Here is a 21,976-nt window from a genome sequence, read left to right as displayed (position 1 = left end):
ACATGAGATGATAAAATTCTGCATTTTTGATTAAGGTATGATGTGTAATGAGAACTTGATGATGAGGTAAAGATGTTATTGTTAGAACATGACATATTGTGTAAGGTCTTGTGGGGAGTTATGGGTTTAACGGTGACGGCTTGTGGGAAAAAGCTTCTTCCTTTGTCTGGTTGTGCTGGCATATAGTGGGATAAAGTGGGAATCAAATAAGCAATACACACAACTGCACTGTAACATCATATTTTAGGCAACAATAACTGTTTGGGAATGGCCAGCATGCCCGATGTTGCCCTGGTACCATGGAGAGCTCCTTCCGTAGTATTTGACCACAAGGAGTCGCACTTTAGCCTTCTGGAACCGATGAGCAGCAGCTCTTCAGGCCGACGGACTGAAAACAGTGAGACACAAAATGAGCTACCTAGCAACAATGTGAGAACAGGTAACATTAATAGTCTGTTTATCGGTGTTAGACCAAATGATTTCCAGAAGATGATTAAATGATTACATGTCTGTGTTTCAAGATCTCGAGACACTTTGTAAGACGACCGTTTGTTCGTCATGTTAGGTCGTTCAAAAGAGTTATAATCGCCGGAAGGTTAAGTTTTCGTTGACACAAGTTAGCATGTTGCCGGATTACGCAATCGACTGTTTTTTTTCCGTCACGACATTTAAAAAAACTTAGGAGAGGGATGGAACATTGGTGAACTGTTGGCTTTATCAAATCCGGCATGACTTTCTCTTACAGACAGTAACTCGGGGACAGTAACGTCGACCTCACGGAAATAAAAATTGACATTTTATTGTCTTTATACATCACCTATGGTCAGTGACAATGTAACGGTGTCGCTGTTAGCTTTCTCAATGTCACGAAACACACTGTCATCTTCCTCTTGGGTTGCCGCTATGATTTAACAGTGCTTTTATTTTACGATGTCGTTAAACGTCCCTTTAAAAACGTCAAAATACCCTTAACCATTTCTCTTGTCGTTCGCCTGCGTCTGTTATCTGTACGCGGCAACTTGAGAGCCTTTACTCAATTTCACTGTGCACGACTGCGTACACACAATGCGCTCACAGTTCATCGGGGTAACTCCGTGTAGGAACAGTGTTCAGCCATTATAGTTGTAGACATAGGTCGCTTATTATCGTGAAATAGACATATTTTGATATCAATTTGTAGGACTGTTGTACAGCACCTGACATCCAAGTTGTTAGGGTATTGTGTCTTTGAGGAGGAGGGTTACGAAGAGTCCAAAAACGTATATGTTGTCATGAATTGGGCCATAAAATGTTTCCTTGGGGTGCATGCATTTGCCCTTGGTCTTGTTCTGCTGTCCCCCTGAACTAATGAAGGTTAGACCTCCATTATAGCCAATGGAGATAGTCTAATACACAATTAAACCCTTGGTTCAGGTCTAAGCAGTATAGTATATACAGGTCACTCAGGTTCTACTCTCAGCACTGTGTAATTGTTTTTGTTTCATGTTTTTCTATCTACGTACAACTATACCTCTGTGCTTGTTCAATTGAGAATTCCTTGTCTTATTTTATTGCATTTATTTAAGGTTCCCCCTGGGCTACTATGGGTGGCTGGAGTATTTAAAAAATCTTAAGAAGTCCAGTTTTATTAAGGCTCAGGCTTGCCATAGAAGCTTTTTAAGTAAAAGATGTCCAGTTGGATTTTACAGACCCAATTATGATTTCCGTTGTTCAATTTACCCTCGATCTTGGGAATTTGTGTATGAAAGCTAAGCAAAAGTGACCTACATATGGATTTAACGTTCTAAAAATATGACAACTGAAAAAACTAAATTAACCAACTGATGGTCATAATTTGTAGAGGAACAACATGAACAGTGTTAAGTCCTAATTATGAATTAACTCATCACATACAGTGGGGAGAACAAGTATTTAATACACTGCTGATTTTTCAGCTTTTCCCACTTGCAACGCATGTAGAGGTCTGTAATTTTTTAATCATAGGTACTCTTCCACTATGAGTGATGAATCTAAAACTAAAATCCAGAAAAACACATTGCATGATGTTTCAATAATTAATTTGTATGACATAAGTAAATGATATATCAGAAAAACAGCTTAATATTTGTTACAGAAACCTTTGTTGCCAATTACAGAGATCAGACGTTTCCTGTAGTCTTTGACCAGGTTTGCACACATTCTAGCAGGGATTTTGGTCCGCTCCTCCAAACAGATCTTCTCTAGATCCTTTAGGTTTCAGGGCAGTCGCTGGGCAATATTGATTTTCAGCTCCCTCCAAAGATTTTCTATTACGTTCAGATCTGGAGACTGTCTAGGCCACTCCAGGACCTTGAGAGGCTTCTTACGCAGCCACTCTTAAGTTTCCCTGGCTGCATGTTTCGGGTCGTCGTCATGCTGGAAGACCTAGCCACGAACCATCCTCAAGGCTCTTACTGAGGGAAGGGGGTTTTTGGCCGAGATCTCGCGATACATGGCCCCATCCATCCTCCCCTCAATACAGTGCAGTCGTCCTATCCCCTTTGCAGAAATGCATCCTAAAAGAATTATGTGTCCCCCTCCATGCTTCACGGTTGGGATGGTGTTCTTGGGGTTGTACTCATCTGTCTTCTTCCTTCAAACATGGCGAGTGGAGTTTAGACCAGAAGACTTTATTTTGTCTAATCAGACCACATGGCTTTCTTCCATTCCTCCTCTGGATCATCCAGATGGTCACTGGGAAACTTCAGACAGGTCTGGACATGTGCTGGCTTGAGCAGGGGGACCTTGCGTGCCCTGCAGGATTTTAATCCATAACGGTGTAGTGTGTTACAAATGGTTTTCTTTGAGACTGTGGTCCCAGCTTTTTTCAGGTCATTGACCAGGTCCGGTTGTGTAGTTCCGGGCTGATCCCTCATGTTCCTCATGATCATTGATGCCCCGCGAGGCAACATCTTGCATGGAACCCCAGACCAAGGGAGATTGACCGTCACCTTGAACTTCTTCTGTTTTCCTAACATTTGTACCAACAGTTGTTGCCTTCTCATCAAGCTGCTTACCTATTGTCCTGTAGCCCATCCCAGCCTTGTGCAGGCCTACAATTTTATCCCTGATGTCTTTACACAGCTCTCTGGTCTTGGTCATTGTGGAGAGGTTGGGGTTTGTTTGACTGAGTGTGTGGACAGGTGTCTTTTATACAGGTAACAAGTTTAAACTGGTGCAGTTAATATAGGTAATGAGTGGAGAACAGGAGTGCTTCTTAAAGAAGTAATCCGTCTGGGAGAGCCACAGTTCTTACCAGTTGGTAGGTGATCAAATACTTGTGTCACGCACTAAAATGAAAATAATTACTTAAAAATCATACAATGTTTTTTTCAGGATTTTTGTTTTAGATTCCGTCACTGGCAGTTGAAGAGTATCTATAATAAAAATTACAGACCTCTACATGCTTCGCAAGTGGAAAAAGCTGAAAATCAGCAGTGTATCAAATACTTGTTCTCCCCACTGTAATTGGAGAATCAAACAGAAAATTGATTTTCTTAACAAAGAAAATTAGGCTTTGTTGTGTCGAGAGTAATGGATGACAGGTTTATCCTGATTTTTCTCCAGCTCAATTGCCAGTCACTTATTTTGACTTATCATGAACCCAATAGATTATCGTTTGGCGCTTGATTACATATATAGCCGCTCAGTCAACAATGTCAAGTCTTGTCCTAACATTATATACCTTTCATACATGTTCTGTCATCTCTGCCAGGCAGTTGTTACTTAGACCTTATTTTCTTAAATTGTTATTTGTCAGTATTTTTGCTTGATCCTTTTGCAGATAGTTTTAAGTTGTATGACATTTTCTTTTTAACTACACAACTTGGCATTTAAAAATATTAATTTTATAAATATTAACATCCATCGACTGAAATTTTTCAATTTATGGTCAAAATTTTATATCAAAAAGGAGATGTAAGAATGTAAAGGTTGAAAGGAGTGTAATGCTATAACTGAAAAACAAACTTTTGTTGTCTGTGTTTGTCACTAACACATCTGAAGCTATATACTCATTATAATTTTTACAATCTTTTTAGAGAGCAAATCTGATTACTCAACCTCAGGTGATTTATGTAAAGAGGATTTCATAATTCACCATCACTAAGAGTCTATGATTTCTGTTAGGGCTGTGTATACATACATACATACATACATACATACATACATATATATATATATATATATATGATGCATAAACACACAACATAAAAATATTGTTTGTCTCCAGCATAATGAGAGATAACATGATTACACAGGATTGTGAAGGCTGCTTTCTTTCACAAGCCTAGATACAAGACACTGACAGAATGGCTGTTGTGACCTTTTAAGGTAGTGCTTGTGTGTGATTATATCCTTTGGTTTTATGGGTGGGGAAGCAATATCACTTTTTATGTTGTCATTATTATTTGAAGACCAGTGATGTATGTCACATTAATTGTCTTTTGTATCCAGACCTCGTGCAAAAAAGGCTAATTGAAAATAAACTCACAAGTTATTGCTATTTAGTTGCAAATGCTAATGTTTTATGTCGGAAGCTATAGCAAGGATTTTAAAACTTCTGCCCTCCCCCCGCCCCCCACTTTAAGTCTAAAAAGGACTGAGGACCCATCACTATGCAGTCTAATAATGAGGGTCTGTTATGTCTTATTTATCGACCCTCACTGTGGGTTACAAAAGCCTTACTTTGAGAAGACCTTTGGAAAAAACCCTAACATAAATTACTTCTCCTTCTCCTCTGTTTCAAGGTTCTTTTGCCGCAGCAAGGAGTCCTTTAACCAAAATGTCTGGCACCCAACGCATTCCACTGGTTTTGTTGGCCTGCGGCTCCTTTAATCCCATCACCAACCAGCACTTGAGGCTTTTTGAGCTGGCCAGAGACCACATGCACAGCACAGGTCTGATAAAACCTTGTGCTTAAGACTCCATATCAAAACACATTTGGTGTTCATTATTTTGAGATAATGCCACTTTGGTGGAAGCCCTAATTAATAAAACTCAGTATTTGTCAGTATGTAAAATGCACTGCTTGTTCAATAGCAGTGCTCACAGTGATGGATCTATGGAGAATTTATACTGCAGCTCTTAAGATATTTTTAGACCTGCTTTCATTTCACAGCCACAGGATTTCTTGCATATTCCACCAACCTCATTTTGCAGCAGAGATGTCCTCATGTCAACAAGCAAACTGATCAGCTTTCAGTGAACAATGAGATCACCGCAAAATGGCAGACAAAGTTGCAACCTTCGGAACTAAACTACTTAAAGATTTCGCTCTCACAAAGGAGAAACATTCATTTTAAAGAATCTTCACACATAAATGATGAATTGTACATTTTTCATTTCATATCAACACCACCTTCACACTGTAACAAAAAGCATGCTTAATCGAAAGCATGAAAATACATTTCAGGAAACTTTCATAAATTACCAAACAAAATGTGTGTGTGCTTGTTTATTAAGGGGCTTCTTTGAAGGGAAACAACCTCAAGAAAGGTTTGTTTATATAGTGCAGGTTTTCTTCTGACTAACCACAACCCCAATTTAACAACAATAATTAAGAATAGAGAGACAGTGTATTTATGTAAAACTAGGCCCTTAATACTGCTCAGAACAAGAAAACCTCCCTGGCCACGTGGCCATCATTTCTCGCACTGGTCCAGAATCAGCTCCTTTCAGCTAATATGCTTTAGGAATATATGCACTGTGAACCATTTCAGTGAGCAGGAACATAAATAATGCTCTTAAAGTTTTTGTTTGACCCCTCACCTATAAGACATCAGCTGACTTGTTTGAGGGTAATCTTCAGAAAATACTGAGCTGCATGCAAGAACTGTGTTCATTCTTACATATCTGGATATGTATGCCTTGTTCCTGGCACAAGAATAGTATGAACCTTAAGGATGGGGTCACTAAAATCCCAACAGAAAATATATTGAAAAATATAACATCCCTGGGAAAAATAAGTTAGCAAAAATCTTCTGTTGGCCCATCTCCAAAAAAAAGAAAGGTTTGAATTATTTTCCTTTGTTCAAAGTATTGATGATTTTTCTTGCCAATTTAAATGCCTTCTAAATTTAAGTAATGCTGAAATAAAGAAAATTAGTTAGAGCTTCAGTCCCTTATGAGCCCCTGAAACTAAATTCAAATCTGACAAATAGAATGTTAACACTCAAACACGTACATTACCCAGAGTGAACTTTATCACCACAACTTCTTCAGTCTGAAGTAGAAATACTACTGACAATACTTGACAAATAAAAGATCCTAATAATCACCATATGTGCCTATTCAGGTTCAACTTGTATATCATGTCACAGAGAAACTATCCTCCTTTCTCCAGGCCAGTACCAGGTGGTGGCTGGTATTGTGTCTCCAGTGAGCGATGGTTATGGAAAGCAAGGCCTAGTTATGGCAAAGCACAGGATCGCAATGGCAAAGCTGGCGGTCCAGAGCTCCAGCTGGGTCACAGTCGATGAATGGGAAAGCCGACAGCCGGACTGGACTGAAACAGTGGTCACAATGAGGTACGACACAATAACATTACAGTGAAATTGTTTGAAAAAAGTTTGGTCTGAAGGTGAAGGATCATTTCAGCCTTTATTTTACTGCCTATCTTCCTGTCAGCTATTTTCATCACAGCGTATTAGATTTAATAGCCACCAATGCATGTTGCCTCTAATAGCTGTAGTCAGCACAAATTCCCTATACATCTATTATTCAAAGCATACTAGTAACTTCTTGTCAAATGTCATTTGTGCAAAGACTTACTTAAAAAGGCTGTCGCTTTGTTTGACAAGAGGAAGGAAGAATTTATGTGAAATCTCTGTATTTCCAGAGTTATCAAGCAAATGTTTCATTTTGTCACCAAATCTGATCTCCCATAAGTATTCTTATTGCATATCGTCTTTCTGTCAGGTTAGGGTTTCCCTCACAGTTGCAATGGCAAAAACTTAAAGTTGCATTTCTACCCCATGAACTACTGTATGAGGCGATGAAAACTAGAAAGTACAGTACTGTGTTGTAGTATGCTGCTGCCACACAGCTGATTTTTCTAACCTTGCATTTCCTGTACATGCTGAACACTGAGAGCTCTCTCTCTCTCTCTCTCTCTCTCTCTCTCTCTCTCTCTCTCTCTCTCTCTCTCTCTCTCTCTCTCTCTCACTCTCTCTCTCTCTCTCTCTCTCTCTCTCTCTCTCTCTCTTTCTCTCTCTCTCTCTCTCTCTCTCTCTGACATACACGCACACACACATACATTTATGTGTGCGTGCGTGTGTGTGTGTGTGCGTATGCATGAAATTGTGGGAAATCATCATAATTACTGTAAGAATTCACATGAGCCAGCAGTTGCATTGACTTTTGACCTTTAGTCATGACATTTAGCCCTCTGTAAGCCCTCTGGGTGTGGCTGTCAGGGCATAAAAAGTAATTTCAGTGTCATGACAAGGCCAAAACAATGTGACTCAAATTTTTTTTTGTTTTCTCTTGTCTCCCTTGTCCTTAATATTTTATAGGACAAATATGCTCTCCTCTGTGACATTTCATTCACCACTACCACAGTTCAGAAATGTTTTCTGAAATACACTGCCAGCCCCTTTTCAATTATGTAAGGGAGTACTGCCAGGAACTCTGATGAGGTTGTGTCTCTTTGAGGACTGCTAATCTTAACTGGACCAATCTTAAGTCTTGGTTTTAATGGGGTGAAATCAGGGATACTGGCTGTTTGGAGGGATGCTGACTCATGTCTGGAATATAAGTATTCTTGGCAGAAGTGTCTTGTCCTGCTGTTACATTGACATTTGTGAATACGATGATAAACATAATAAATCATGAATCAAAAACAGTTTCTGCATTTCTTTAAAGCTATTCACCCACTCTTCCATCCATTCAACCTGTTTCACACAAATCCCCTTATTAGTGCCTCCCCACGCCCTCTCCCTCAGCTGGTTGTCTCTAAGCCTTGTTTGTGCAACATGGGCGCGGATCAAGACATGAAATGGCCTGTTGTCCCCATATTGTGAGAGGCATGCATGAGCCAGCCACCGCACACATCACCTCACTCCTCAGAACTCTTAATAGAACACCTATAAGAAGCTTAAATTCATAGCAGGGACATTTTTTCATTCATTCATTCTTTTGTGTGTTATTATTATCTATGATTATTTTTCTGTCTTTGTGTTCCACTTAACAATTCAAATGACTCGTAAAATGTTTAAGAATACCCACATTTCTAATATAAAGTGTAGGTAAGTAGTAATTTATTGCACTTTACGACCAATACAAGATAAACAAAATCCCCTCTCATATGTTTGACTATTGGACAGGTATCATTACGGCCGCATTCTAAAGGAGTATCAGCAGGTCACAGGAACAAGTGGAAGCACATCTCCATACTCAAGTAAGATCCTTTTGGTTTTTACAATATCCTCAGACAACATTGACTCCTTTTAGTTTTTGAGTCATTATTTGGAGATTTTACCACAGTATATCAGGGATATATTCCTCTTATTTGATGAAAATTCATTAGCTGCATCCAGTGAAATCACTTTCTGAATTAAATGTTATCTCTTGGATGATTCTGCCTTGTATTATCAGTTTACAATGTGAAATTTTACAGTGTAGAACCCATCATAGAGCAATTTTCATTGCATAATACTTTTGAACTTTGCAACAAAGCTGTATCAGACATGCATTTGTCATCAGTAATGCATCGGAATGATATTTCACATTACCTGGGTGACTTAAAATCAACAAAATTCAAATACAGTCATCTCCATGGCTTCTTTTTCTTCTGCAACCAACAAGGCTGCTGCTCCACTAGCCCTGCAGTACCTGTCTGCTACTTTAGGATATCCAGCTATGTCACCAGTTCACCTAAACTAACAATTTGAGTTCTGCCAAACCTGTCTAGCAGATTTTCCCTCCACCTAATTCAACTCACCATCAGCTAACAGTATGCTCAAGAGTCTCTCTCCAGTGCCAAAATATACATCATCAGACCCTTATATCTCGACCTATGAGTGGTAACCTCACAGTGCGGCGATTCAGCATTGTTTGTTTGAACTGTCCCTTGGGCCCAGCTCTAGCCACCAGGCATTAGCCAGTGAGCTCCATTGCTTGACCTGGCTGCAGGAGGGTGTCTAGGTCTCCCTTATCCAGGCGAGGTGCTTTAATGGTTCTTGTTATCTATCATCTGTTATCAGGGCGATTCCGAATCATTCTTAGTCTAAACCTCCACCTAGAACCATTTTTTCTTTGAGATCGTATCAGGAGCTGATGCCCCCGACAACACAGCTCACAAGGACAAACAAAATCCATCTAAGGAGGAGGATTGTTTAGCATTGTTTCATCAAAGTACATACTCAGTTGACCAAATCTAGCACAGCTTTAGATTTTTTGGGGTCAATCTTTGTACAAAAGACGTAGCGCTTACTAAAAATCTTGCCCTCAGTATGTCACCATTATATATTTATAAGTTACTGCAAGTTAATAAGTAACTTTAAGTTACAGTTGATGATTTGCATGAATCCTGCATAATGTCCCTGTGTTTCGCTTGCAGAGTGAAAGCCTAATAGTGCTCTGTATTCTTGACGAACTGTGGATAAAGAGTATTAGGGATTGTTTTAATAGGCTACTCATAAGACTGTGTGGGTGCGTGTGTGTGTATAAGTGTTTAAAACTGTATGCTTGAATTGTCAAAGGACCAGTGACGTCATTTATGCATACACGTGTAAGTATTGTTGTATAACAGTGAGCGTGCCAATAAAAATTCATCACATGGTGGTCCATAATTTTATTGATAGCATAAATAAAAAAAAAGGATATGACACAGGATACACTGTGTGATCAAATTAGAGACTAAGCATATAAATAATAAATTGTGTTTCAACAAACTTACATACGAAAGAAAAATATTTTTTTGGCACATTTGTATCTTATCCTGTGAAGAATTAAGTAGAATTTAAACCAAGGTAATCAGTATCCACAACATGTAATTTTTAAAGCCTACGTTTTAATTGGATTTTTTTATATTTTATTTTTTCTGTTGGTATCTTCACCACCAGCTCTTCATTTTAAGATCCACTCTTTAGCATGCAGGCAAAGCTTTCAGAAAGACACTTGAGACAGAGAGCCTATTTTTTATGATTACTGGATTCCCAGCGTTTAAAGTTTTTTTGGATTTGCTTCCTGCGGGATATTCAAAGAAGCACTATGTCACTCTTTGCTATAATATATAATTGCAGAAATGAAGACTGAACAGGGGTGGGCGTCTGTTTTATAAATATATTTCGAGGATGAAAAAGGATTCAGGGGATGTAAGTTGACGAAAGATGTTTGTTCTTTTTTTTTATTACCTCTGCTGCCAAGGAGGTTATGATTTCCCAACGTCAGCCAGTCTGTCTATCTAAGGTTATGCAAAACCTATTCCGCCATTTTAAAAGTTAAATTAGAGGATGAATAGAATTTAGAAATATCTACAAAGAATTCATTAAATTGCATAAAATAGCAAAAAGAAAATGTAATTTGTTTATATTTGTCTCAGTCAAAATGTTCTCCACAGTGCCCTTCAAGCTGTGACATCCCTACTGTTAATCTAAAGGTTAAAAAACTGTTCTCTCAAACATTATTTCCATACTTCAACTTTACAGCTTGATACAATGACACAAAACAATAAAACTGAAATTTGACAATAACAGAAAAAATGACAATACAAATCAACCAGGTTGGATAAACACATTTGGGTATGTGTGCTTGTGTGGGCAAGCACTTGAGAATGTATGTTCATTAAGACATTTTTAGATGTCTAGACAAGTATGTTTTTTAATGAAGGGATGTTGGTAGATTTTTTTATGTCCCCCTCTCCTCAAGGATATCTTCCATATTTCTTATGTCGTGATTTACTTTATCCATGAGTTCAGTCTTTGATCATACTTTTAATATTTATTGAAATCATTAAATCTGGTGAAGTCAAAACTCAGCCCAAGGGGAGAGCGTAATTAGTTGAGAATTAATTAGCCCTCATCTTCATCAACATTTTGTCAACGCTTACTCTCTCAGGATCATCTCTCCGGCTGAAGCTCTTATGTGGAGCTGATTTCCTGGACACGTTCAAGATCCCGGGTCTGTGGAGAGACGACCACGTCGAGGAGGTAGCCAAGCGCTTTGGCCTGGTCTGTGTCAGCCGCGGGGGATTGCAGCCCGAGCGGGCCGTGCACGAGTCGGACATTCTTTCACGCCACCGGCAAAACATTTTTCAGGTGAAAGAATGGGTGAGGAACGAAACAAGCGCCACGGAGGTCCGCCGAGCTCTGAGACGAGGGCTCAGCGTCAAATACCTGATCCCGGACTCTGTGATTGAATATATCCAACAGCATGACCTCTACACCGAGGACAGCGAAAGGAGGAATAAGGGCATGGTGCTCAGGCCGCTCACAAAGGAGATTCAACAGCCAGTTGAGAGTTTGGATGACTGACTGCTCTACATGAAAGCCCTCGAGCTGTGAATTCACTCACAGATCACCGCTTTTCACCAGACCCTGGAAGCTCTGTTTGCTTCCACCAGGCTGTGGCATGATATATATTTGCCCAGCTTGCAAATGTCTGCAAAAGAACACCGTTCGCCGGTTTTGATTGTGTGTTCCAGGCATTACTTGTGTATAACACAAAGCAGTCTCCTGTTTTTCAAAATATGCAAATCCTGAGCCCCATCTTGGTGACAGAATTCTTGTCTGATAAATGTTTCGTACCATTTGTAGTTTATTTTTTCACATAATTGCACATCCTTGCATTGAAATAAAAGCATGTATCATCTGAGTGTTCTCCTCTGATGATTTCAAGTAGATATTGTTCTATTTAGAAGACACAAACCAGACATCATCTCTGAAATTACATGGCACAAATCTCTGTACTTCAGATCCAGGAAATGGAGAGGGGACAGAAAAAACTGTTTTTTTCCTGTAAACTATATTACCATAATATGCCATGCCAAGACTCAAAATAGTAGGTCATGGCTTCTTTCCATCCTGTTGTTTTCACAGTACTTTAACCAAACATGAGAACTGCATGTCAAGCATTGAAAAAACTGAAAGAATAACAACTAAAGAACCACACTAGAAGAGCAAATGTTAATAAGAGAAAATTAGGACAGCTACTTCTTACACCTTTGTTCAACACTATTCTCGATATCAAAGCCTTAGATCATAACCACATTTAATTGTGTCTGAAAGTAACACATGAGTATAGTAAAGTGCAATGAAATTCTCTGACTGAGCCCAAGTCTGAATTCTCAATTTTTTTTCCTCATGTGAAAGCCATCAGCCCAACAGCATTTCATTCTGGATCGTTTCAGTCCCCCCCCCCCACCATTCTCATCCCTGCTGTGTATTCTTCTGCACCAAAGGATTTAAAGTAATCCTGACAGTTGCTCGGCTACAGGAGATGCTTTCTCGCTGCCCGTGGCTGAAAGAGCCACTGTGTCGCTGATACTGACTGGCATCTACTCAAAGATGTGTGTGTGTCTTTGTGTCTTTTTCCAGTCAGACAGGGTTTAGAGAGTAGGTTGGCTGCAGTTACTCTAAAAGAGAGATTGTGAAATTAATTGAGTTATTTAAGCAAGACAAAGGCGCTGGCAGGCCCATTGTGCCCCATTTCATTGTGCATTTTTAGATCATTTTCAGCTCAGGTGATTGGTCTTTTGTATCCTGAATATGATCCACATTGTGCTCTTCCTTTAGCCAGGCTGCTTTAACAGAATCATGTGTGTTTTATTCATTTGCTTTATGGCCTGTTATAAAGGGAACTGCCATAACATGGAGCAGGAAGGGGCTTGGGGAAAAATCTTCAACACGTGGACTCACATATGTATACCTCCTTCAAGTGCGTTCATCCTAATCCCATATAAGCGCAGGAAGCATAAAGCACAAGAGAACCATACACTAAACTGGGATGAAGATTGAGGGGTTACGTGATGCCAACAAGGGGAGGGAAATGGGAGGTGCCAGCGATGATTTCCATTAAAAAAATTAAATTCGCCAGGTAATCGGATTAACGCGAGTTTGATTCATATTGGGGCTTTTGACAGCAGGTTTCGCAGTTGCACACAAATCGCCATCTGCAGCGCACTGCCTAGTTCACTGGTGAGAAGAAAAAGTCGGAGAAACCGCCAACATGCCCGTCGATCTTAACGGATATTGGAAAATGATTTCCAATGACAACTTCGAGGAATACCTGAAGGCTCTGGGTAAGTTCAGATCAGAGGAAGGTGAAGGGCTGCCCCATATAATATATATATATATATATATATATATATATATATATATATATATATATATATATATATATATATATATATATATATATATATATACATACATATGTGTGTGTGTGTGTGTGTGTATATATATATATATATATATACATACATACACACACACAGTGTGTGTGTGTGTGTGTGTGTGTGTGTGTGTGGTTGTGTGTGTGTGTGCTCCTATAAGATGCACATTGATGTTCTGCAGTCCTCATGTCTTATGTCCTATAGATGGAGTAATATATCATGCAGAGAGGAAATGCTGGGATTTCCAAATCCCAGAATAAGGTTGAAAATCCAATTTAAAATTCTATTGCAGCAAAAGAAAAAAAAAAAGGAAAATTAGATCATTTATTTCTAGATAGGTATATCATTGTTATTGTTGTTTTTTCTTTTTTTAATGGAGCAGAAAATTTAATCCAGGGCCACGACAATATCCATCATGTAATTTAGCTAGAAATGGTCTTGATATGGTCTTCTCAAATGGCGAGAAATTTTGCAAACCTAAAGTATGATATAGAATCTTGAAAAAAGGGTTTAAAATGAACAAAAATGGATGAAAAAGTTAAAATGTTTCAAAAGTGAGCCTTTTAAAATCTCTGAAATGATTTATGCTTACACGGTCTCCCCGATACCATGTGGCCTTTTAACAAAGTTAATTTTTACAAACATAGAAAAGTAAATTTCTAGTTGGAACTGCAATTAATGTAGTTATACACTGTCTTTTCTTTCATTTCAAATCTCCTCTGCGGATTGCGTAGATGTAAATGTTGCCATCAGGAAAATCGCCACATTGTTGAAACCTGACAAGGACATCAGCCACGATGGGGATCACATTATCATCAAGACCCTCAGTACCTTCAAGAACTACAACATGGATTTCTATGTCGGCAAAGAGTTTGAGGAGGACCTCTCTGGAGTGGATGACAGGAAATGCATGGTCAGTGTGTGCCATTAAGATCAATATTTCCATGATGCATTCACATTACACCCTGTAGAAATCTGTGAAGAATGTTAAGGGAGTTTATTTACCTGTATGCTTTTGAAACCTGTGGCCTTTTTTTATCATATGGTGGCATCGCTCCACACTCTAATGAGCAAATGGCTATTTGGTCACGTATACTAAAAATTCCACCCAGGTTTCTCAGACTTTTCACAATCTTTCCCACAGATTGACTGAGGTGATAGGATCTGACACTGCTAAGAAAAAAGTGAACTTTTAAAATATGAGATTAATCTCAACTCAGATGTGTTTAATCAGATTGAGTTGCTGAATAGTGAATAGGATCAAAGATTATCTTTTTTTCCCAAAGAGAAACACCTTTTGTGTATGCAGATAGGCTGATTATGCATAAGCTATAAGCTGTTTAAATTGTGGGTGAGAGTGAAGGTCACATGTTCTTGCTTCTTTATAACCAGAAATGTACCAAGAAGGAAAAAAACTGCAACTTCCAAGCTCTTTTATCATTAAAACTGGCAATGCACAACCATATCGTTGAACTGAGATGAATCATATCATTACATTATAATCACAGAAGTCTTTTTCTTTTTAACCATAGACCACCATCACCTGGGAGGGAGACAAACTGGTGTGTGTGCAGAAGGGAGAGATTGAAGGAAGAGGTTGGACCCACTGGGTGGAAGGAGATGAGCTTCATCTGGTAAGAAAATATAAGTTCCCGCCATGAATATTAATAAAGACAATTTAGATGCTTTAATCCAAATCCAAAATGCCCCTGAGCACTGTATGCACAGTGCATATATTTTTATGTCTGACTCCACTGTGAATTAGCTCACCCTCGCTGAGTGAAGTGTGAGATGCACGCAGGAAAAGTAGTTCATCAAAGTTAAAAGTGTGACTTTTGCAGTCGCAGTTTTCAAAAGAGAACAAGACAGGCAGACTCTCAGGAGTAACCTAAGGTAAACAGAAATCAAAGATAAAGGATATGATTCAGGGCAAAATGAAAAAGTTATTCCCTTTTTGCCACTAATTCATTTGGCATTTCTGTCTCATCAAGAACTTCCGTCGAAGCAATGCATATCAACATCAGCCTCTGCAGTGTTATCATGTTAACTTTGGAAATCTAATTTCTCTTGGAGGGACTTTAATAACTTCTTTTTCAAATGTCTCTTCAATGAAATTCACAGCATGACACACTGTGCCTTGTAATGAAAGCATTACCATTTGAAAAGATTTTTAAGTAATGACTATGACATTGCCATTTTCATTAGCTCGGCATTATCTGATTTGCTGCTCTGTGATTACTACTATCAAAGCAAAGCAAAAAAAAAAAAAAATCTGCCAAATTATTTGGTTTCAGTCGTGCCAACACGTTTTCAATCAGCCGCCACGAAATTGGTTGAGGGTGAAGTTCCCAGGAGCTGGTTGGGTCTTTGAATGCAGGGCAATAGTGGCCCCTGGTGGAGATGCATTGCAAGTTACATTGCGCGGAGTAGATTGCGCGTAAAATGAGGCCAGCTGTCTTTTCTGAACACAATTGAGGACCCTTTGTCTAAAATTATTGTTTTTCTACACACTGTTACCAAGCTCAGAGCAGGATTCAAAATTGCATATACATATTTTCTGTTTAAGTCAGCGTCAAACTGGGGAGGATATCATTTACAATGATCCAAATTATGTGAAGGACTCTCTTTAGATTATTCAATAATAGTCCTCATACATGTTGGTAACTGTTGCCAAGCCAGACAACCTTTTGTCAACAGGCTTATAGTCTTTGTGTTATGGAACATCTTTCTAAGCTGAGACCTCAGCATTGTGACCAAAAGGAGACCTTGGAATTCATTTGAATTTGAAATTGAATGTTCTTTTAGTGTTCATGTGCACAATGACGAAAAAACAGGAGGCTGAACTAGAGGTTGCAGAGATGAAGATGTTGAGGTTCTCTTTGGGAGTGACCAGGATGGATAGCATCACGAATGAGTCTATCAGAGGAACAGCTCATGTTAGATGTTTTGGAGAGAAGGTCAGAGAAGCCAGACTGAGATGGTTTGGTCATGTAGAAAGGAGGGATAGAGGATATATTGGTAGACGGATACTGGAATTGGAGCTGCCAGGCAAGAGGTCTCGAGGAAGACCAAAGAGAAGATTTATGGACGTGGCAAGAGAAGATGTGAAAGTAGTTGGTGTGAGAGAGGAGGATACAGAGAATAGGGTTAGATGGAGAAAGTTGATTCGCTTTAGCGACCACTGAAGGGAAAAGCCGAAAGAAGAAGAAGTGTCCATGTGCTGCTCTATTTTCCTTGCGCTTTAGTGAAGTCAATTTAGCAAAGTCACTTTTCTTCCTTTTGTCTACAGGAGCTGAGAGCTGGAGGAGTGGTTTCCAAGCAGGTTTTCAAGAAGACCTAAGCTGGCCTCTATTGAAACAGACAGTCACCCCAGCAGACATGGGCTCTTAGGGGCATTTGCCTCTGCCACGCCATCCAACCTCCCTTTGGTCGATTCATGCATCCATCTCTGTGTCAACTCATCAACATATATATATATGTTCATATTCTGAATGTGCATCATCTACACCCAGAATGTAAAACTTTCTAGCTGTCTCAGGGTGAGGCTGCTGTCATCAATATTATTAGATGTGCAGGATGCATGATAGGTGTAGATGATATGATGGGTGAGCCACGCGAATTGTCAATTGGGAAATGTATGGTTATAGTGAAGCATGCCTCCCATCTTAGATCTCTAAATGTCTGCATGAGACTGAGACATAGGAAGGTTAAAGCTGTAGATAAGAGTGTGGTGTGTTAAGATTTACATGTATATATTTCCCTTTCAATTCTGATAGAAGTGTGGAATTGGTAGAATATGAATCAATTAATAAAGGAAAAGTATAAAACCAGAAATCCACTCATTACATCCCTCTTTTTATTAACAGATTCCAACCTTTTTTTACAATTCTTTTCACATATGTCACAATATATCTCACATGTTCAACACTCTAACCAGTGTGTAATGTTGTCTGTCTAAATGCTGAAATCCATCCACAGGGATCTGACTTTAATTGAGATTTGAGTTAAAAGTTACTTGTTTTAAGATTGCATAGATACAGTCTGGTAGCAAGGATAATTTAGCAAAGCTATTGCAAACTACAGGATGAGATAAGCTAAAGACCTTATTTGTTCATGCAATTTGTCAGCCTTTGAATACCTGTTACATATTTGCACAGAACCTTGTTTACAGTCTGATGGAAAAGTATTCAAAAACTTTTAAAGGAGTGGTGATTGAATGTGTTTTGTCACAAAGCAGTGCAACACTATGTGCAATTTAGTTGAAGGAATGTTTGTTGAATAAATGGGCATGGTATCACTAAAAAAAAAACGTGGCAGCATGCTGACATTTACAGAAAAAAAAAAATGAAAATGAATTGATGTTTCATAAAGTTAGATTTGATGTGAGAATTTTCCAAGTCTGATAAGCCTCTGGATGCAGTCACTAGCTTATTTCAGATCTTCATCTTGAACTCCAAGTGAGTAAAGAAAAACTCGAGGTTGAAGAATCTGAGCCATGCTGTGTTTTGAATCAGCTAATCTGTCAGCTCACTCGAGCAGCGAACCAGCTCGCATTCTCATTCTATGCAGCTGCTCAGCTCTCTGCTCTGCCTCCTGCTGCTTCTTGTGCATTCACTCCCTGCCACTATCTGGGTATCCTCCTGCAGGTTCTGATTACTTCAGCTTCCCTGGGCACTTTTTTATTGATCACATTTTACTTTTGCCTTTGCTTTTGCTCTTGCTACTCCAAAATATTGTGGTGGTGAGGGTCTAAAATGCATGAAATAGAGCTTGAGTTACTGTGTTGTTTTATTTATTCGAGATAAAGTTTCCCTCCTTAAATGGCATGCTGTCAATAGACAAGCAGCTCCATTTTGGCAGTTTCACTTACAAACTCCTCTGCTGCTGTGTTTTATGCCATTCTTTACTCATATAATGAGCTGTGGGCAGTTTTCACTTTATATAAAGTTTAAAATTTCTTTACAGTTTCTTGTGCTAACCAAGAATCTTGTTATAATCCATCCTCATAAAAAAACAAAAAAAAAAAAACTGATTTGCTGAATTTAAAATAAAAACTGTATTTGACAACTATGAAATTCAAGAAAACTTTACCTTTTGGATGTTTGAGTAAATGTTGCTGTTGCCGGCGAGGCAGTTTTTGATCAAATTCAAAATGTTTAACCTAAAGTTTTATTAATTCTATCTGAAATTACATTTTTTTCGACCACAGGGAGCGAGAGAAAGGATTCTTCCAATTACCTGTGAAAATTTTACTGTAATTTTTACATTGTGTACAATTTTACACATTTTTCAGTGTGGGCACAGCACCCGCACGGTAAGCTGCAGTAGACAGACTGATGTTAGGGGATTAAAAGAACCACACCACCTTTTCATAACCTGATTCAGATCTAAATCAATTTAAATCTATCAACATTTAAAAATGCAATTAATATTGGTATAAACGAAAATGTAAACCCAACGGAATAAATGTAAAATAAAGTTGTGCATAAACATGGAATATATCAATATTTGAATTAAGTACCTCTTGAAAAATATTCAATAATAAAAAAAAACATAAAACAGCTCATGATTATATTTTCCATCTGTGCCCATTACACAGTAAAACTTAATTTTGGAAGAGTGCTTACAATAAATCATTTAATTTAATGTAGTATTATGGATGATAATGTCTCACAAACAATGGAAAAAGGCATTGTATAAATTATATTAAATGTTTAAAATGGCAGGTCTTTTTTTGTTTTCATTTTTATATTATTGCTTTATTACAAAACAAGCTGAACTTTTTTTACCTTTGCGCTCAAAGTTCAGGTTTTGGTATTCGTATTTCAGTTTACTGAGGAAGAATATCAAATAAAGATGCAGTTGGATGACATTACAAAATAGCCTCTATGTGTACAGTGTGCAATGTCCATCACAGGAAAGTTTGTCCTGCCAAAGTAGTACAGTCAAGAGAAGATAAATGTGTTTGTATGTTTGTGTGTGTGTGTGTGTGTGTGTGAGAGAGAGAGAGAGAGAGAGAGAGAGAGAGAGAGAGAGAGAGAGAGAGAGAGAGAGAGAGAGAGAGAGAGAGAGAGAGAGAGAGAGAGAGAGAGAGAGAGAGAGAGAGAGAGAGAGAGAGAGAGAGAGAGAGAGAGAGAGAGAGAGAGAGAGAGAGAGAGAGAGAGAGAGAGAGAGAGAAATAAACATAATTTGTTCAATTGTGACCCACATACGCCCCCAAATTGTCATTCTTGATTTCCAGAGATTATTAGGGATGAGTATACTTCTAAACCCCAAGTATGTTTGTGAAAAACAGAGGCTGTGAATGCTGACCCTCCACCCCATAACTGATAACTGTGCAACGAGTCCAGCTACAATTTCTTACCCAAAAGAAACCATGGCTCTTCACCCCCACCGATATAACCCTCCTGTCAATCCCTTTCAGACTATTATGTCATGTATCAGTAGTTCTCTGCCCTAATGCCCCCTTCGCTGTATAAAACCAGCAGGACATTTTGCACCTTTCCAATCTTTACACTTAAGTCAACACACGCACACACACCAGAGTGAACTGCAACAACCATGCCTGTGGACTTAAGTGGGACATGGATTCTGGAAACCAACAACAAATTTGAGGATTATCTGAAAGCATTGGGTAAGAAACTTGTCATTCAAGGCTTTAATTGATCTTTGTTTATTTTAACTTAGAATTAAAGAGTGATGTGAAGGGTCCTATCAACTGCACAGCAACAGAATCATCTTTCATGCACCAAAAGAGTGATCTCTTACTGTTTGATCTAACTTTGTGATGATATAAAAAAAGTATCCGAGGGCTAAAATGACTAGTTTTTTTTAAGCAGACATCCCTAATCATCTTTTCCAAAGATGTTTAAAAACCTCTTATTCTTTTTGTCCTCCAGATATAGACTTTGCAACGCGGAAAATTGCTATCGCTCTGTCTCAGACCAAAGTTGTTACCCAAAATGGAGACAAATTTGAATTCAAAACACTCAGCACCCTCAGGAATTATGAGCTGGCCTTTACTCTCGGTGTGGAATTTGATGAGCACACTAAAGGACTAGACAACAGAAACATCAAGGTAAGTTAACCTTCCAGGTTTGGGGACTAATGATGTGAAAGTGACATGAGTACAGATAGTTTGTCTGATCTTTTGATTGCCAACAATACAAAATGTTTAACTTTCACCAAAACAACAATTGCATGTGTGTGTGTGTGTGTGTGTGTGTGTGTGTGTGTGTGTGTGTGTGTGCGCGCGCATGTGTGTGTGTATGAGAAAACAAGTCAGTGAATGATATGCAAATGCTGAGGCACAAAAGGGAAAAATGTAATTGCAACTGAATTTTTTTTCTACTTGCAATTTACCAAATTTTTTTTAATCCATGTATATTCACTGTTTTAATAGACAGTTGTGTATTTGAGTAGCTCTGCAAAAAACAAAACAAAATGTGCTTTTAAAACATGAAAATAATTGCAAAAGTAAATCAGACAAAAATCAGATAACATGTTTTTACACATTACATAAAATCTAATCTATAAAACAGTTCACAATTACATTATCTTGATGTAACAAAATAGCAGTTTATAGCTTACTGGCCCCAAGAGACCCCAAAATGTAATTGTATTGTATAAAATGTATTTATTGTTGAATTAATGTACTGCAGAGTCTTGTGACCTGGGAGGGAGACAAGCTGGTTTGCACCCAGAAAGGAGTGAAAGCAAATCGAGGCTGGAAGCATTGGATCGAAGACAACAAGCTCTACCTGGTGGGTCAGCGTCTTTTTTCAGTCAAAAGATGTAAATCAGAACTACGGCTGACAGATTAATGTGTTTAAAATGATTCCTCTCTATTTGCAGGAGATGACATGTGAAGATATAGTCTGTCTTCAGGTGTTCAAGAGAAAAGAATAAAAGGCGAATTGCATTAATTTTTTCCCTTGTGTTCATCTGACCAGTTATTCTTACTCCTCAATAAACCTCACCTGTTTCCTTGAGGACTGACTGTAGATCATTGCATGGGTGGGATATAAGATCTTGTTCTCCTTTCGACTTTTCCCTTCAGTGGTTGCCACAGCGAATATAAGATGCTGATGACAAAAAGTATGCATTTAAGCATTCGCATTCAGCAGCAAAGAACAGATAATGTAGTAAGTTACTCAAGCCAAAGCAAATATATTGAACTATTTGTCAGGAGGAGTTTTTTCCTCTGAAAAAAAAAGAACAACTTTTTTGGAATCACATGCAGAGTATGCCTATTATACAGCTTGTGCTATTTGTAGAACTGTCAATTTTAAGAGAAAATATTTTACCACCTATTTTTTTTTAACTTGCTCATCACTTTGCTAGAAATTGCCTTGAATGTTGAATTACAATAATAATAATACTAATAATAATAATTTAAATACATTGCTCTTCTTTTTCTACCGTGAAAATATAAATAGTTCAGATTTGAAATTTGAACATGCCAATTGCTGTCTCTCATCACATGTATTGACTTATTAAAGAGAATATCAATACTTTTCTGCTGCTTTATAACCTAAAACACTTGAAAATGGTTTAAAACCTGCAGCGACGGAACCACTACACCCACACTATAATCCATGAAAAGTAGCTTAACTAACTTTTCTA

At 38.4% G+C, this 21,976-nt stretch overlaps 3 protein-coding genes across 5 annotated transcripts; all 3 read left to right on the top strand.

Moving 5' to 3' along the window:
- The first annotated feature begins 267 nt into the window (after positions 1-267).
- On the top strand, positions 268-11,830 carry nmnat3 (nicotinamide nucleotide adenylyltransferase 3). Of its 3 annotated transcripts, none has more exons than XM_086172724.1 (5): positions 268-439; positions 4,767-4,916; positions 6,362-6,545; positions 8,343-8,416; positions 11,077-11,830. In XM_086172724.1, the coding sequence occupies exons 1-5, from the start codon at positions 268-270 to the stop codon at positions 11,490-11,492; spliced, it is 996 nt and encodes a 331-aa protein (XP_086028850.1). In that variant the 3' UTR covers positions 11,493-11,830. The 3 variants fall into 3 exon arrangements, with proteins under 3 accessions (XP_086028850.1, XP_086028852.1, XP_086028851.1); XM_086172726.1 differs by having other exon boundaries at positions 385-429; XM_086172725.1 differs by lacking the exon at positions 268-439 and adding an exon at positions 4,613-4,653.
- A 1,206-nt stretch (positions 11,831-13,036) lies between these two features.
- On the top strand, positions 13,037-17,178 carry rbp1.1 (retinol binding protein 1, cellular, tandem duplicate 1). Its single transcript, XM_086172728.1, has 4 exons — positions 13,037-13,258; positions 14,086-14,264; positions 14,884-14,985; positions 16,641-17,178. Exons 1-4 carry the CDS (start codon positions 13,186-13,188, stop codon positions 16,689-16,691), a joined length of 405 nt encoding a protein of 134 aa, XP_086028854.1. The 5' UTR covers positions 13,037-13,185; the 3' UTR covers positions 16,692-17,178.
- Positions 17,179-19,649: 2,471 nt separating this feature from the next.
- Positions 19,650-21,804, top strand: rbp2b (retinol binding protein 2b, cellular). The gene is made up of 4 exons (XM_086172727.1): positions 19,650-19,985; positions 20,251-20,429; positions 21,013-21,114; positions 21,206-21,804. The coding sequence occupies exons 1-4, from the start codon at positions 19,913-19,915 to the stop codon at positions 21,257-21,259; spliced, it is 408 nt and encodes a 135-aa protein (XP_086028853.1). The 5' UTR covers positions 19,650-19,912; the 3' UTR covers positions 21,260-21,804.
- The last annotated feature ends 172 nt before the right edge of the window (positions 21,805-21,976 follow it).

This window comes from Fistularia commersonii, chromosome 25, assembly GCF_037954325.1.
Source record: "Fistularia commersonii isolate RoL2024-O1a breed Wild chromosome 25, RoL_Fcom_v1.0, whole genome shotgun sequence".
Taxonomy (NCBI): domain Eukaryota; kingdom Metazoa; phylum Chordata; class Actinopteri; order Syngnathiformes; family Fistulariidae; genus Fistularia; species Fistularia commersonii.
The sequence above is the reverse complement of the archived record's forward strand: the minus strand, read 5'-3'. Positions and strand labels throughout refer to the sequence as shown.

Coding starts and splice junctions, on each gene's coding strand:
- nmnat3 (XM_086172724.1), top strand. CDS start 268: ATGGCCAGCATGCCCGATGTTGCCCTGGTACCATGGAGAGCTCCTTCC. Junction 440..4,766: donor TAGCAACAATGTGAGAACAG/GTAACATTAATA, acceptor CTCTGTTTCAAG/GTTCTTTTGCCGCAGCAAGG. Junction 8,417..11,076: donor AAGCACATCTCCATACTCAA/GTAAGATCCTTT, acceptor TTACTCTCTCAG/GATCATCTCTCCGGCTGAAG.
- rbp2b (XM_086172727.1), top strand. CDS start 19,913: ATGCCTGTGGACTTAAGTGGGACATGGATTCTGGAAACCAACAACAAA. Junction 19,986..20,250: donor GGATTATCTGAAAGCATTGG/GTAAGAAACTTG, acceptor TTTGTCCTCCAG/ATATAGACTTTGCAACGCGG. Junction 21,115..21,205: donor AAGACAACAAGCTCTACCTG/GTGGGTCAGCGT, acceptor CTCTATTTGCAG/GAGATGACATGTGAAGATAT.
- rbp1.1 (XM_086172728.1), top strand. CDS start 13,186: ATGCCCGTCGATCTTAACGGATATTGGAAAATGATTTCCAATGACAAC. Junction 13,259..14,085: donor GGAATACCTGAAGGCTCTGG/GTAAGTTCAGAT, acceptor CGGATTGCGTAG/ATGTAAATGTTGCCATCAGG. Junction 14,986..16,640: donor AAGGAGATGAGCTTCATCTG/GTAAGAAAATAT, acceptor TTTTGTCTACAG/GAGCTGAGAGCTGGAGGAGT.